Source organism: Chroicocephalus ridibundus, chromosome 7 (assembly GCF_963924245.1).
Source record: "Chroicocephalus ridibundus chromosome 7, bChrRid1.1, whole genome shotgun sequence".
In the NCBI taxonomy this organism is placed as follows: Eukaryota; Metazoa; Chordata; class Aves; order Charadriiformes; family Laridae; genus Chroicocephalus; species Chroicocephalus ridibundus.
In genome coordinates this window covers 28369470-28386465 of record NC_086290.1, presented here as the reverse complement: position 1 = coordinate 28386465, position 16996 = coordinate 28369470, and the positions used below count along the sequence as shown (strand labels likewise).

General features: G+C 35.6%; 1 protein-coding gene across 5 annotated transcripts in view; it reads left to right on the top strand.

Annotated features, from left to right (window-relative positions):
- SESTD1 (SEC14 and spectrin domain containing 1) overlaps positions 1–16996 on the top strand; it is a 57247-nt gene that overhangs the window by 12272 nt on the left and 27979 nt on the right. For all 5 annotated transcript variants that reach the window (XM_063341123.1, XM_063341121.1, XM_063341120.1 and 2 more), the window contains 4 exons: positions 187–266; positions 6261–6369; positions 9874–9964; positions 11999–12112. In XM_063341123.1, coding sequence (XP_063197193.1) covers positions 212–266; positions 6261–6369; positions 9874–9964; positions 11999–12112 — 369 coding nt within the window. In that variant the 5' untranslated portion in view covers positions 187–211. The remainder of the gene's footprint in view (positions 1–186; positions 267–6260; positions 6370–9873; positions 9965–11998; positions 12113–16996) is intronic.

The window sequence follows — 16996 nt, the reverse complement described above, 5'->3', positions numbered from 1 at the left end:
ATTAAAGATTGACATGGAAAAATGCGTATGATATGTTTTTTCTTCAGTTTTTATAATACTTTGAATTTTGGTTAGTGTTCTGTGCTTCCTTCAGAAGAGCACAGAAGTCTTTTGACTAGTACTCATTCTAGTGAAACATTGTAATTGATTTCCTATGCTTGACAGCTTTAACTTCTTGTGTTTCAGAGCTGTGAAAATTGTCTGAAGTAGAATGGAAGCTTCAGTAATATTACCCATTCTGAAGAAAAAATTGGCTTTTCTTTCAGGTACGGTTTCTGTTTTCCTCAATTGGTTCCTCCCCGCACAATTTGGATGGGACTTTTGGGTTGGTTATTTGTGTTTGCTGGATGTATTTAACAGAAATACATTGTTGGTTAGCACTTTGTCATATTTCAAAAGAATCTCTGAAACTTTTAATCCAAGCTATTGCTCTTGGCATTTAGCACTTGTTTTTGCTGTAGGCTGTAACTCAACCCACAAAGTTGATGTCATGAATTTTCAGTCCATATATAAAAGAATGAAGATTTAGCAGACATCCAAGAATAATCCTTTCTGTTTGTGTTGTTTTTTTTTTAATGTGGTTCTAGAAATACGGAGTGAATATTTTTGAGATTTTCTTTAGAAAGTTTTTCCTTCCTTTTCACTCTGGTCTTTTCTCCAACATATAAATGGATAGAAGCAGAATTAGCTGTGCATTGCGACATTTTGATTATTGCCAAGTAGTTAATTCAGGCAAGGCTGGAATTTATTGTATTTATTAAAACTTCGTGACTCTTAGGTTGAAGGTAACTTTCTCTCCTCCCCATGGCAGAGAAAAACAAAAAGGAATACTTAAAATGATGAATGACATTCTCTTGCCGATTTCGCTGCTGCCATAGATAGTTTTGTTAGTTCTTGCCGCTTGATTGTCTACTCTAGGGTAGATAGAAAACTTGCAGAACACTTCTCAACTTCACAAATTGACAAGTGTTGCCATAAACAAATACCTGTCTGGTTTAATTTATTTTAGGTAGGGTAGTTTAGCCTGCTCCAGTCACTTGAGAAATGAAACCTGTTCCTCTGTTAACAGAACTTGTTTTGCTTTGAGTTTGTCCACTTTTCCCAGCCATTGCAAACCAAACAATTCCTATTTTAAAACAAACAAGCCCCACCCCCAAAAAAACCCAAACAAACAAAAAAAAACCAAACAAAAAAAACCCCAAACCAACTTCAACTTACATTAAAGCATGGGACAGTGGGCAATTTATTCCATAGTATTAGCAGGTGCATAGTATGTTGGTTGTTCAGCATTATACCACAAGGGGAAGTTCTCATTAACTGGAGTGCATTTTCAGTTTGCTATTAAAGCTGCCTGATCCGTTTTGAAATATAGATGTTCTTAGTGGAAAGTAATTTATTGAGTGGCAGTTTAAATGCTAGGAACCTTTTTGAACCTACATATTTCTAAGTAGGCTTGACCTTTTTTTAAATTGTGTAGTATTAATGGAATGGATACTTTAATTTAATGAATGGTAAAGATTCATGCAGTAGCTATTTTAAACATTCTTCAGTGTAAGTAAAGGAACCCAACAGAGAAATCAGTTTAAAGCAATTTTATTCCATATAGTTCCATAAATAAAAACATACTAATGATTAAAAACAAATAATGAGAGAAATAATATTTTAGGAAAACATTATCCAGTGTTTCCATGTTGAAGTCTCTTGTCATTTTTTGAGTTAAATTGGTACAAATAACATTGGCCCTGCCTTCTCTTTCTGGAAGGAAGACAGAGTGGTTCCTAATGGAGCAGTGTCTCCTCAGATTTGGAATCCATGGCTGTGTAGCTTGCATGTTGGTAGGTCATTACAAGTAGCGGGGGAAGAAAAGGCAAGCTATTGACTTAGCAAAAAACCTGAACAACCACTTTGATATAAAATGAATTAAAAAATTCTGAGTTACACTTCTGAGTTACAACATACATCAAGTTAATTTCCCCTGATTTTATTTGTCAGGTTTAATTCTAAGCCTAAAGATTCTGATAGTCTGAGTGTAGTGCTTTTTTGTAAGAGAAGGTGGAGTTTGCTATGTCTAAAATCACAATGCGATTGGGTTTCTTTCACTAAGCATTGTATTCTAAGGTGGTGGCAAATATTCATATGATTTTTAATTTTTAGAAAGGAGTTACAAATAATACAACCAAGATCAAAGAACAACTTGCTTTACTGTTCAATTAAATAATTCTTATCGTTTAGTGTGTTAGCATTGGAAAATGTTAGACTACATCCATGATTGCTGTCTCTTCTTAACTGGTAACTTTAGGTAATATACCTTGAAAGCCACATTCCGTTTTTTTCAATATTTCCTTTAAAAACACAGTTTTGAGTTAAAATGATTCTTAGATGGATAAAGATATACCAGTTATCTCTTACATAAATGACTGGCCATCATTTTTCACTCCTCCCTTGTTCTCTTTCGGTGCTATGGCAGGTTGCCAGAATATTTACCTGATCTGTATATACTTCAGTGCAAGAAAGCTGCACAAAAATCACAGTGCAGGCAGAATACAGATGTTTGAATATTTTTCTAGTAATGTTTACCAGCTGGGGGGAAAACCCTTCAGTTGTTACAAGAGATGACTTGTCATGAAACTGAATAATTTAGATAATTTTGTGAAATGTCAAGAGATTATAGTTTTTGGGTTTGGTTTGTGGTTTTTTTTTTTTTAGTCAGTTCAGCGAATGCTGTTTAAATTCAGGTATCTGGTGTGTATCTAGTATCTTGCATGAGTGGGCTTCAAGTGCCAATTTTAAACTTTCATTAGTTAGACCATGTTCAACACTGGAGTGTTTCAAGTCTGCATAAACAAAACATGAACTACTATCGATACCGTTAATAGTGAACTACTTTTGTGGGGACTGGTGTTTGTCTGTCTTGTGAATCCATAAGTACCTTTGAACAGAACAAGTCCCTTCCAGTTATGAATCAGTTACGGTAAGACTAACTTGCTATAAATGCAAGAAGAAAATGTGCTTTACTGCGAACCGTTCCTTCCCCAGCCATGTATATATTCATTAAAATGAACAACTTCAGTGCTCCACTCATGAGTTCATGGGTAGGGAAGGAGAAGAAGTGTTAGATACAGTTCTTAAAAATTTATTATCTAATACAGTCCTGAGCTATTGCCATGGCTCATGGAGTTTTGGACCCTGGAAGGTTCAAGGTGACCATTCTACTGTTCCCTGTAGAAATACCTTCATAACCTCTTGTGTTCTTATTTTTCCTATTGCATGATCATTCAGTTTGATCACCAAATTCTGTCCAGTCTGTTTTAAATTTTTATTACTTGTGGCAGTGTTTTCTTGCTTCTCTGATGCAGTTATTTTTCATCATTCCTCCATTTTAAAACATGTAACCCATTTTTGAACTTGGCTATCGCGAATTTTAGTTTCAATGACTTTTTTTCTATATTCCTAAAAACTGCTACCATCCTTTCTCTGAGGATTTCCTTACGAATGAAGAAAGACCAAATGATGCCTGCCCACTTAAGGAAAGGCTTCTTTGTTCATTTTTAATGTTTTATTCTTGTTGAGAGATAGTCGCTAACAAGCTACCATTGGATCAATATGGCTTCTGAATTATTTTACATCCACAAACTTACAATTTTCCTCTTATTTGTTGGATTTAATGTGTACTCACTAAGCAGTGTAGCAAGTGGAGAGCAATCCTTTTTTCACTGCAAGTGTACAGATGAGAACAAATGTCCAATTTTTAAAGCATTGAGATATTTTTTTCCTTCCTTTTTTATCCCACTTCCCCAAGCCAATTCTCAGGCTCTCTGCCATTCAGAAACAGGGAAGGGTGGACAATCTGTAAATAACTGTTGCTTTAAACTGTGACTCCCTCTTAGTTTCCATGGAAAGGATCTACCCATTTGTCCTTTCTCATATAGCTCCGCTCTTGAATTAAAGAATGTTTAGAAATATAGTAATTAAAAAGTGCATTGCTGTTTTCCAGCAACAATTGTCCCCCAAAAAAGAGAAAGGGGGGGGAACACAGCTATTGCAATGGACCACTTAAAGCAGTAGGTCCTTTATGAAGATGTGAAAAATATGTGTGTATTGGTGGATCTTTAATATTCTTTGAGGAGTTTGCACAGCTTTGGAAACAAGGAAGAAAAACCTATTTCAATTAAGATGCCAACGTATGTTGTGTAAACAGTGTTTTTTCATTATCTTGCCTGCATCTCTAACGGATGGGGGGAGTTCTTAACAAATTATGTCAATGTACATGTATGCATCTGCAAGCATTACTGTGCTGTGCTCATGCGCTTTGTCTTATTCCTCCACAGCTGTTACTATTTTGTAAAAAGTTGTTCTTACTGATTAGATAGAACTTCAGTTCTACCAATATTAAGTACATTTATGAAGCAAAAGCATGATTTAATGGCTTTAACCATGTGAATAAAACACTTATTTTGAGAATAAAGATGATCTTTCTCAAGTTATGGAAATTTACTTTGCTTCTTTTTCACCCCAAATAAAGCTGAGATTATCGTTATCTTTGTATGGTTTTTTAAAATGTGGAAAAAATTGTTTAGTAATTGCCTCCTATGTGTACTTAAATGGCTCTGATATATATAATTTTAATAGAAATTAGCTAATATGTTAAAACTTTTTTTAAAAAACAATATTGAATAAAATGGAAAAGGCTTTCGGCTACTCCAGATTGTGGAAAAGTTACTTTGAAACTGGTTTAATGTAGAGATGGGTATTAGTTTAAAAAAAAATACTCAAGAATTAAAAAAAAAAAAAAACACCCTCAGACTTAAAGAAGACTGAAGTTGTGATTTAATAAGCTGTAAAGTGAAGCACTATATCTTTCTGGAGTATGTTTTGATTTGTTAATGTTCTTCACTTCATGTGCAAATTCCTATACATACTTCTGTTCCTCCCCACCACCAAAAAAGCAACCAAAATATTTGACCGGGTTTTGAAAGAAAGATTTATTTTCCTTCTGCTGGTTATAGACATTGAAAGATTCAAGGGCAGAGAGAAAAAAAAAAAAAAAAAAAACAAAAAAACAACAAAGGTGGTTTGCTCAAAACAGTGAATACATGAACTAGATGAGTTGCTCCAAATTAAGTGGAAAGATGTGTTACAGCTACCTTTGCTCCTTTTACTTAATCCTCTGATGCATTAACAGCCATATAGGGGCAGATGTCTTGGTCTCAAGGCCTTCTGCCTTCAAAGCATCACCAGTGATGCTGTATCACCCAGTACTTGGAGATGTGATAATAGAAGTCAGCTGCACACCTGATTTCCTTCACCCTACAGCACTGGCTGATTGACTCTTTCAGGGAGCTGTGTCAGTATTTATTTTTCTTGCGATCTTGTTGTATTCAGTGAATTTGGCTTTAGTTCCAATTTAAGCTATGAGTAAGAACCTAGTCCAAATCCATTGTGGTTACTGCTTCATACCTGTTTGACTCAAGTCAATCTTTTAAAAAAGAAACTACCTTTCCAGAAACTTTCTTGAGAGTCTGTGTAGTCAAAACCAACCCCAGTTTTAGAACAGTCTCCTGAAATGCAGCACGTCAGCATCACCTCACACTTGATCTTACTGCATCTCATAATGGACATATAAATGTGAGGCCAGCTCTTTAAATATTTTTGTTACTAATACTCTTTATGTAACTTTTACCACAAGGGTTTGAAAATGCATGTGAAGATTAAAGCAACTCATTGGAAATATTGGTCTTAATTGTAAGGTGACTCTTAAGTGTTTTTAAGTAAGTCTGGAAATCTTATGTGTTTGATGAATGAACCTACCAATTTAGAGTATGTGCCATGAGCAGCCTGTGTGGTATAAGATCCTCCTTTGTGTAGTCCAGGTTTCTGGGAGGTGTTGTGTTCCAGTTGGAGCTGCTGGGAACATGCACACCTTGGAAGCTTCCTAGGTTTCTGACGGACTGGTAATATACTTTTTAACAAGTTAATCTAGATATGCAAAAATAATGTTTCCAGAAATCTTGATTTGTGTTGACTATGTTGAAAGTACTAGAGGAAAGACTATGACAGCTCCAGATGTGGTCTGTGCTCTGAAGCCTTGGCGATGCCTTAAATATCAATATGGTGAATGAATCCTCGCAACTGAGAGGTGAAATGTCAGTTGTGATTTGTGCAGTAAACTTAAAGGTTACTTTTATGACGTAGCTACAAAATATTTCTTTTACCTTAATGCCATCACATTACCCTTCTAATGACTTTTTCCCCCAAAATAGGAGGGAAGGACAGAAGAAGTGGCCTCATTCTGACAATTCCATTATGCCTTGAACAGACGAGTATGGACGAGCTGAGTGTCACACTAGACTACCTTCTGAGTATCCCAAGGTGATTTCAAAGGCATCCTCTTCAGGGCTGCCTTCTTTTCCAGTGGTGGAAAGGATCTTTTTATTGGTTTTTCTTTTTGCCTTTCAGCACCAAATGGATTTTACATAAATGTTTGTTTGAAATATAATACTGTCTGATGGAATTAGAAATATACATCCCAATAAACTAAGGGATATCTGCTAAGCCTCGCATATCTCCTTTTATTCTGTATATCTGGCTTTGGCTTTTTTTGTCTTGTGTATTTCTTCACTCCTTTCTTGTGATATCTTTGGTAATTTCGTTTTAATGACAGTGCACTTAAATTACTATGTAAATTAATGAGCCATTCTAATGAAACTCCTAAGCTTGCAAAGGTAGTATAGCCCAAAGTGAAAAAAAAAACTCCTCTCTTTCTTTGCTACGTGCCTAATCTTCATAGCTTGTAGTGCCTAAGTGTGCACTGAGTCTTAAAACATACGAAGCTTTACTGAAGTTAATGAGCAACTCAAATATTTAAAATTAAGATACGGCTTAAATGTGCTGAATGACAACTGGAGTATACTGTCATCCAGACCTTGCTGTAAAATCATTGTTGATTAAGTTCTGCACATGTAACCTTGCAAGCTTGTAGTGACAGTGCTTGGTCCTAGCTTAGTTAACTGCGTTTTTTTTCTTAAGATCCAGAGATCGATCTTTATCAGAGCTTTGTTTTGTTCTCTTGTGCCACTGATTTAAAAAGGAAAGAAGCCTTTCAGATAAATCCTTGCTTTTGTATCCCTTTAAGTTCCTCTTCTGGAAACAGAGGAATAATGGCATAACTAAAGACTGTTTTCTGTACTTTGCTTATTAGTATCTAGATGTGTTTTTAAAACACAATTAAATGAAACAATTTTTTTGTAGTTAAGACTGTTTAAAAAATTCTGAGGGAGGAGAGAGAAGCAAAGAATAAATTCAGGTTGCTTACAAGTAAAACATCAATAGGTATATGAGTATATTGCACAACATTTTAAGTCATGGAAGTTTTGGGGTTTTTCAAACAGCTTGTTGTCTGTTGTAAAGTGATGAAAATCCCCAATGTTCATCCGCGCAAGTCATCTTATTGAGTTAAGGACTTGGCCATATTTATGGAACAGATGCAGGCATTGTTCTAGCAAGGATTAATTGTTCCGCAGTCTCCTCCTGATGTATGTTTTTACATATATTAGTATAAAAATAACTCTCTGAAAATTCAATCAAAGTAGTCTTTGTACTCCATGCAAACTGGGAAATCTGTTTGCAAGCAAAGTTCAGTGTTCCCACATCTAAGTTTTATTTGTCAGTTGTGGAAAAAATGACCTCTCTTTTATGGTGGCAGTATGGAAAAATCATTGTCATTTTTGTTTGCATCTTGTTTTTTAGTGGGAAATGCAAACTTTTTGGCCTAAGCTTGTCTTTTTTGTTCTGGAAAGAATTGCTGAACAGTGTGTGAAAAAAGGAGCGGTGTGGGGAGGGATGTTGTCCCAAACGCAGATAGCTGTCCAAGAAACATTAATGTTACTCTTTTTTCCCACATTCTATGTGTAAGGTAACCTAATATGGTTAACTTTTAATTCAGTTGTGTGTGACATATGTTGTAACTGTTTTGAAATATGCATTCTAGTGTTGATGGATAGTTGTGTCCAAAATTTAAGAGGCATAACTCTTTACAGTGTCCTGGGTAAAATTTCTTTGGGGAGTGTGTGTGTGTAAAGCTTTCCTAAAACTAAAGACAACTTATTCCTAGCATTTAAGTCTACTGTTACACCTTTCTTTGATGCTATTTAAAATTCTTGGATTCTGAAGAGGCCTGTTCAGAATCCAAGAAAAATAAAAATGGCAATGTTATGCTATTGTCTGTGTGTAGTAAAGTTTCCTTCCTTTGTTGTATTCTCTGTATTGTGGCTCAAATCACTGTGTGGGGTTTTTTTTTGTTGTTTGTTATATTTTTTTATTTGAACTTTCATACAAACAGTTCTGTTTGTGTTGACTGAACTTTTCAGAAGTGGTAGCTCCCTTCTGAATTTGGTTGTTTCTTTGGATGTTTTGGTTTTTTAATAGGTTTAGTAGTAGAGAAGGGCAGATGCTGATACTGCTAGTTTCCAGTGAACCTAAGGACTTGTCTCAAGATGCTATAGTAATACTATTCATCTTATTCTTAAAAGTAGTGGTAGTGTGCTTTTTGAGTTCATTCTGATTGAACATTGCATGCATAAAGCCTGAATGTTCACAGTGCTTCCAGAAAAATCATGTGTGTGATCTTAGAAGTTCCTTAAAACCAAAAGCAGGTATGGAGCAGCAGCCAACTTTGTAATTATTTTTTCCTAAATAGACTAGTAAGGTGCCTTTTTTCCCTTTCTTTAAATTGCAAGATAAATTTGCCTTCCACCCATACCTGATGAAGCTCAGCTTAAACATGAAATAAATAAAAGTTACAATTTTCATAGTGAAACATAATGCCTACAGTTACATGCAAGTTGCTTTGTTTTTTGTAAGCTGAAGAGATCACAGACATGGCTTTGTTTTGTAATTCCAGATTTGGGTGCTAGAGATGACATAGTGCTTTTCTACCTCATGTAAATGTCATGTTTTTTAGTTGCTTATAACTTTGCTGGACACAAAAATTTCAACACGGGACATGATATCTAACGTGGTAATTAATGCTAAAATTGTGGTCTCACTTCCGTGCCCTCTTCTGGCTGCTGCTGTGCTGGTTGTGAGAAGGTAAAGCTTCCCAGCCATTGGTGGTATCCAGAGGTTGCTGCCACCGTTGGGCACTGCCCAGCTGTTGCTGTGAGCGCGTTGTTGCCGGCTTCAGTTAGAAATGAGCTGCAGAGCTCTTGGTGGGAATGCATAGAGTGAGGAAAGTTTTCACTATTTCCTCCCATTTGGTACTTGAGCAGAAGTACCTTTGAATTTTTGGCTTTGCAGCTAAGTATTTGCAGCAGCGTTTTTTTGTTTTTTGTTTGTTTGGTTTTTTTGGTTGTTTTTTTTTTTGTAGTATACACAGGCTTGAACGTCGTTAGAAGAGATGATGTCAGTCTAAAATACTCTTTCTGGTAGATCCCAATGCAAAGCCTCTGTCCTTGTTAGAGGCTTTTTGTGCACTGCAGTTTCTAGTGCTGCAATTTCTATGTAACTGTATCCTCAAATTGTGTCAATTCATGAGTAATCGTGTGAAAACTGACATCCCTTTCTCTTCCTTATGAAACTAAATCAGCCTCTTCTTTCTGAGGATTTTGTAAAGTTTACATCTATGAAACCTTTTCAGACTTGCTAAAGTACAAATAAATGTTGTATTGGAAATACACTTCAGTACTACTGAAAATATGCTTGAGCATTAAAATTGAAAGTTAGTTCTAAATGAGTAATCTAAGGTTTATAAGATAGTATTTTTATAAGTAAAAAAACTATGTAGTTGTATTTTTAGATAGAGTTAAAATCAAAGGTCATTGTTATATGACACTTGTTCATGAATTTTATTTTTTCTAAGTGTTTTTCTTCTTTTAGCGAGAAGTGTAAAGCTAGAGGATTTACTGTGATAGTGGATGGCAGAAAATCTCAATGGAACGTGGTAAAGACTGTTGTGTTAATGCTACAGGTAAACAATTTTTTATACATTCATAGTTGCCTAATTAGTTTTATAGATGTGAACCCAATAGCTGTCTTGTTGTAGAGGCAGTAATTTCTGTATTGAGAAATAGACAATTTATGGCCTTTTAAAATCACAAAATGTGGTTCTGTGCAGAAAGAAACAATCTGAAAAGCGGATGATACACCTCACTCAAGAGAGGGATAAATTCATTACATGCTGAGAACATACAATTGTAGACCTTATTCTAAAACAGAGTTTTAGTTAAAAGGAAATACAGAAATATGTTCCTGGCATCGTCAGCTGTGAGTAGTAGAAATGTCTGCGCGGCAACAGTTCACACTGAGAGTGCAGCTGAGCGGGTTCTGTTGCAAAGTGCTGTAGTACTTGGTTTCCATTGGAATTGTCTGTAGTTGCATATAATAGTCAATATCACAAATTATATTCTGGATGCTATACAAAGTAGGAGAAAAAAACCCAAACAAGTACTAATTCCCAATTATAGAAATTCATAACAATTTATTATTTTAGCTTTTCAGAACCCTGGAATTACAATAAAGCCTTATTTCTGCTAAACAGTATAGGTTATTTTCTGGTCTTGCTGATCAAAGAAAATACAAGATGCATCACAGAATAGATTAGAGAATTTGGACTACTGCCTTTCTTACTGCACAGATGATTTCTCTGTATCAGGCTTAGATGAAGCCTCAGAAAGTGTGTCGAATATGAATAATTTAATTTTGTTGCCCTGCTGGCTCATTGTTGCTCCTGGGTTTTAAGTCTGTTTCAAGGTGTCTTTCACCTGTTCTTGACTAAGATTGCATTCCTATTAATAGAGTTACAGTAATTGGATCCACTGTATTCTGATTATGATCTTGACTGAGCTTTCACGTCAGCTAATGTGCAGTTGTGACATTTAGTGGGAACTTCAGCTAGCAGGGAAGGTAGCTATTTGCCCACGCTCAGATTTCACTGGCTTCCTGTCAGCACAGTTCCCATCAGCGTGAAGCCTGCAGAAACATAAGCTGCACATCTGTATCTTTAATTTGATAAGGAAGCAATAAAGAAGATTTTCCTAGGTAAACTAATCACGTGTGCAGACCACTTCTCTCTGCTTGGACACACGTAGTTCTTAGAGGTGCTGGTTGGTCATCAGGCACTTCTGTATTAAAAATACTGTCTACTTTTAAATAGTTTTTGCATATTCGTGAAAATGGTGCAAGAATGAAATACATTTTTTTTTTCAGTGCTATGATTGCTAAGTTGTATGTATTTAGCTTTTTCAGAATTATATTTCTATATATAAAACAAGGTATTTGAAGAGAATTCCCAGGGAATGTGTCACCTTTATGTCAGTACTGTGATTATCTAACTGGCTTATTGCTATAGCTGATGACTTGGGAGTAATCAAGAGTCTTTGTTCCTCGATCTACATTTAAAGTGACAACATAAAATCAACTTGGTAGCTGAAATTACAGTTTTAGGCTGAGGAATGTTTTTCTGGTAATACTTCTATGAATTAATATGCTGAAATGTTAATGTTAAGCCCTTTTGTTCTAGTCTAAGCAATATGTACTGGAGAAGGGTAGGATATATTCTTTTCACATGTGATTTTAATAATAAAGTATACAATTCTTTTATAACTTTGATTACTGTTTCATTCTACATAGCAAATGTCACGGGTAAAAAGCTCTGTTGTCCTTAACATTTTTTTAATGAAATGCCATAAAAAAAATTAAGCCTAGCCAATAATTCATGTTTTTCTGTACTGATGTAGTATGAACTAATGGTTATGCCTCAGGACTAGGAGTAAAGAGATTAGATTTTCTTTTCAGTTCTGACATTTTGCTATGAAATTTAGTGCAATCTACTGCAAAGCAGAATGGAACCAACATGTGACGTAGGTGCAGGAGACTGAGTTTAATTCCTGTCTGTAAATTTCAAGTTCTTGAATAAATGATGACATGTTAAGTGGAATTCAGTTCTGCGGGAAATGAAGGTTTGATCTTGAATGTTTTACTTCTTTTTTCATTTGTTTTCCAGAACGTTGTTCCAGCTGAGGTGTCACTTGTTTGTGTAGTAAAGCCAGATGAATTTTGGGATAAGAAGGTTACACATTTCTGTTTTTGGAAAGAGAAAGATAGACTTGGCTTTGAGGTACGTAGAACTTCTGTCTACTTCAGTCAAAAATACCGTTTCTGGAATACTAGAATAATTGGATGAAAATTAATGTCTCTTTAAAATAGTTACATTCCAGATGCTTTGTGGATACCCTTAACAAACCACTGTAGTCTTTAACTTTTTCCTTCTTTAATAAGAACATTAAATGAAGTGGGTCTCAAATTAGAAATGTGTAGCATTTTATCTTTGCCAACTGAGAGGAAAAAGCTGTTTGATACATATAGTGGATGTTTTGAGTAAGAAATTGTTGCACAGGGTTTAGTGTGAATTTTTTTCACGACTGTAGCATGTTGCATGGTGTCGCTAAATCAGTAGAAACCATTTTGAAGAACGTCTCGTCGTTGTATGCATCTTCTCTCATTTTTTGAGTTCTTTGCCATTAGTAACAAAGGTTATAGGTCCCTTCAGTGTGACAAATATAAGCTGATATTGTTCATAGCTTGTGAGGCAGAGTATATACAAGAGATGACACACTAATGTTCACAGTTCTTTTATCTTTTTGGGAGGTTAATAGAAACCTCAACTTTCCCTATTTTAGAAAATTATCGGTATCATCAATCTTTCCAACCATATCTGAAGCTAATCTTGTTTGAACTACAGCACACTTGCTGTGCTCACCAAGTACTAAAATGTCTACTTGTTTTGTACAACAAAGCTCTTAGCATCTTTTTTGTGAAAGAGATTGAATAGAAAAGCATTTTGCAGCCTTGGCCAATGCTGCGTAATTCTTTCTGATGATAAGATTATAACATTTTTGAATACTTCTGAAGGAAACTTAGTTCAGGTAGAATAGGAATTGGAAGGTGGCAGCTGAAAGGTTGTGTAACTGCTAAACGATATAAACCTAAAGACTCTATCATCCAGATATAGTGCTGTTAATTCATGTGAATTTTTGTGTTGTTAAGTCTTGTATCAGACTTTACCTAGTATAGGGGCCTTCATTTTAGGAAAAAATTCCTGCATGTGAAAGTGCTCTGAAGGAGCGTGGGGATAAGGGCTAAAATTCCTATTTTCAATTGGATGACAAAAACCTTTTGTTGTTTAATTTAAAATCTGCTTTAAGATTCCTTTTATTACATTACTTCATTTTTTTTGTAATCTGCTTTAGAGTCTTGTAAGTAAGGAAATCCTACACGTCTGCCTTGAGGTTGTTTATCTTTCAGATGAAGATCATATTTTCTTTTTGAGTAATTCTTTAAAGACAGATTTGAAAAGTAGCCCAAGTTCAACTGAACAGACACTTGTGTGTTTGAAAGTCTGTAGACAGCAAGATATTCACTGATAATGGTAGTGAAGTGCCTGAAATTTTGCCACTGGAAGTGGTTCCAACTGTGATAATCTTGTGACTTGCATTACAGTTAAACTCTCTTGGCTTTCACAGCTGTCTGTCCCTTCACCTGAAGCCCTTGTGAAGGAACTGGCAAGGAGTTGCGGTCAAAGTATATTTCCGTCTTGAAGTTCAGCATGTGGCAGCTCAGGCATAGCTGCTTTAATCAAAAACATGAGTATGGTGGTGTCCACCTGTTATAAACTAGCCTATTGTTTGGAGCACATCCAAGATGAGAATTAAAAAAAGGACTGAACCAATCATCTGTACTCAAAAGGATGATTTAAGAGCTCGTATTTAGAAAGTGACTTAAGTTTGCAATATTGTTTCACACAATTGCTTTCAGGGCATAAGGTAAACACCAAAGTCCAGAGAGTGGCAGTAATAAAGGTGAACCTCCCTCGTTTGCAGTCCCTACTGTCTGACTTAGTCTCTCTTTTCCCATCTGCACGCCTGTAAATATGGTCCTTGGACAAGTTCAGTAAGTCTTTGAAGTTGTAGTATAAAAGAATTTTATACAGCGTTTGTTACTGTGTACATCATGGCATTGCCAGTTTAGAAATTAATCCTCTAATCCTCTAGAAGATTCTTCTTGCATTTTTCTTTATGACTCGGCTAGAATCTATTTCTAGACAAATAAGCAGAAAGCCTACAGAAAATATGTTCAAGAATTAGGGATAATTTTACATGGCTATGATGATAAAAGTATTTTATTGCTTGACTTTAAGGATTGGCTAAAGTCATTAAATGATAATTCCATAATGAAATTTAGTAAGCTTAGTAATTTCATGAAGCATATTTTGTGCCAGTGATGATGTTGGCATTGTTGGCATAGGCCACTGGAGCTGTGTAACTAAACCTTTTGGTTTCTGTTTTTAAACTAGTTTTTTCATTACTGAGTCATAAACATTTTTTCCTGACCTGAAATCTTGATCTAAGGTTCTCTTAAAATAATCATTCTGAAGTTTTAGGAAGAAGAAAATAATTAAAGTATTAGAGATGCGTTTCATGCAGACATGTATCAAAATGCGTCAATTGTAAGGAAAGTAGCCAGTGATGTATCATTTTACAAGAAAAATAATCATAGCATTAAAACACAGCAACTGCTTCCTAGGCAGGAGGAAAACTTCATATTTGTTCCCTAATGCCTCCTTGTATTTTGGCTTGATGCGTGGACAGATCAGAAGTTTGTATGAGTAGAGGATAATAGCAGGTAGTTGCTGAATTCTCATTTTGGTTGATAGGTGTTTGCTCTTGAGTTTCCCTCCTGCCTGATGTAGAAGCACTGAAAGAGGGTGAGACTGCTTGCCTGCATGAGCCATCAGCTCTGGGGCAGTTGTTGTCTGACTGAGGTTGGATAATGAGCAGCTGTTGGTATAGGGTTGATATAGGTGTTTCTAACAAGGCTGTGTGATACCATCCTAGCTCATGGCTTTTCCTTGTATCTTGCACTTTCTTTAGTTGTTTTTTTTCCCTGTGCAGTAACTCATTCTTAAATGGTGTTCTTCATTAAAAGACAAGGAAAACTGAGAGAACAGTAGGAAAAATCTTGTGCTTTCCCAGATAATGAAGAATCACCCTTGGTATTAGGCAAGCCTTTGTTCTTCAGCATGCATTAACTCTTGGTTGTCTGTTACTTGATTGTGATTAGGAAAGCTGGCTCAGTAAAAATGACCCACCTTCTCTGTGCTCCAAATAATATTTGTGTTAGAGACAGTAGTATGTCTTTGCTCTATTCCTGATACGAGTGCAGAGCACTGATAAGGCTATGGAAGCCTCTAACTCATGCACAAACCTACAGCTGCATAACTGTATATTACTGGCAGTAAAAACAAAGCAACACCCAACTTGTGTTTTGGATCATGGGTTAGGTTTGGATAACTGTTTGGAAAATTCAAGATTGCATTTGCACCAATGAAATAAATATGATCTAAACATTTAAATGAGAGTATGAAATCTTTTTATTCATTTGAGTATCATCTAATTTTATTTGAAGTAAATGCTATGTAACTGTGATTTCTAATTTCTAATGGGGCATCACATCTGCCTTCTATTTCCTGCTACCTGATCTGTTTTTAATACCTTGCTTAATATTGCCGTATGAAGCCATTAATCACAATGCCTGCCTTTCTGTTCAAAGAAAGTTCTGTTCTGCTTCAGAGTGAGATGTGGTGATGAGAGTTGCAAAGCACTGAAAGTGACTGTGGGAACTGAGATCAAAAGGCTACTGGGTGGATAAGTATAAAGAGGTGGGCTGATTCAGCAGAGTTAAAGTGCATATTCTTATTCCTGGTTATTATTAGTGTTGGGTTTTCACCTGCCTCAGGTGAATTCCAGTTCATTCTCCAGCAGAGCTTTCTTCTGTCCCTTTATTCCTCCCTAAAATGCTTATTAGCAACCAGTTCATGTGTTCATCGAAGCAGTTTTTTCTGGTCCTGTGCCCATGTTTCATAACAGGAGAGTTGTCTTCGTAATTTTCCAAGGGTGTCTTTCAGCTGAAATGTTGTGTATGTTACACTGTAATGCTTGATACTGTTAACGTTTTTAAATAAATGAAGAATAGTGTTTGAATATAAAAACTTCTAACTGTGTTTTGGAGGGCTGGGAGGTGTTGCTTTTTCCTTTTTTATTAATATGTTCTACATAGTGACGTGAAACAAATCACTCTTGTTAGTAGCTGTAGTGTGTTGTGTTTGAATGTGAGCTCTTCATATGGAGATAAGTAGGGTAACTGGAGAAAAATGTGTACCATAAAAGTAGAAGAAATGTACAGGTTTGTACACAATGCAAAATTGCCTACAGCCTGGTGGGTTTTTGGGTTTTTTTTTTGCATATGCCATTCATTTAAGAGACTGGGAGGAAAAATAATCTCTGAGTCTGGTTTACATATTAAGTCAGTGCTTTTAAAATCAGTTTGTCAAAAGCAGAGAGGAAGAAAGTGTGCTTACTGTTCTTATCCTTGTGGAAATCATGGAGCAAAATTTAAAAGCTAATTTAGGATAATGAGATAAAGAAATCAAGGGCTTTTAAAAAAAGAAAAAAAGAGAAAGGAAAAAAGGTGATAAACTATTGGGAACCAGTTGGAAAAACGAGAGTATATAGCAAAAGGATCCCGATAGTCCTGAAGTCCAAAGTCTGAATAGGTCTAAATGCTTCCTCCTGCACTGTAGCAGCTAACAACTCAAAGTCTCTAGTAACTGTCAGAAATTTCTTGTGATCGTATATCAGCAGAATCTGCTCTGGAAAATCTCAAGTCATCAATATACAGAGGAGTACAGAAACCTAAAAATCACTTTTCTTCTGTGAAAACTTCCTGCATATCAACCTGTTTATGGTCCGTATACTTGCATATAAGAATGGCTCTGAAAGAAATAATAGCTAGCTGTCTTGCTTTTTCCACATTACGTGGCTTAAAAATAGCTAGTAAGCTCTTGTCATTTGTTTCAAAGTGTAGGAAATGTTTAAGAAAATAACTGGAAAGGCTAAATCCTATGTGATTAGGCCACAATTTTTCGTATCAGTCCCCAATTCAA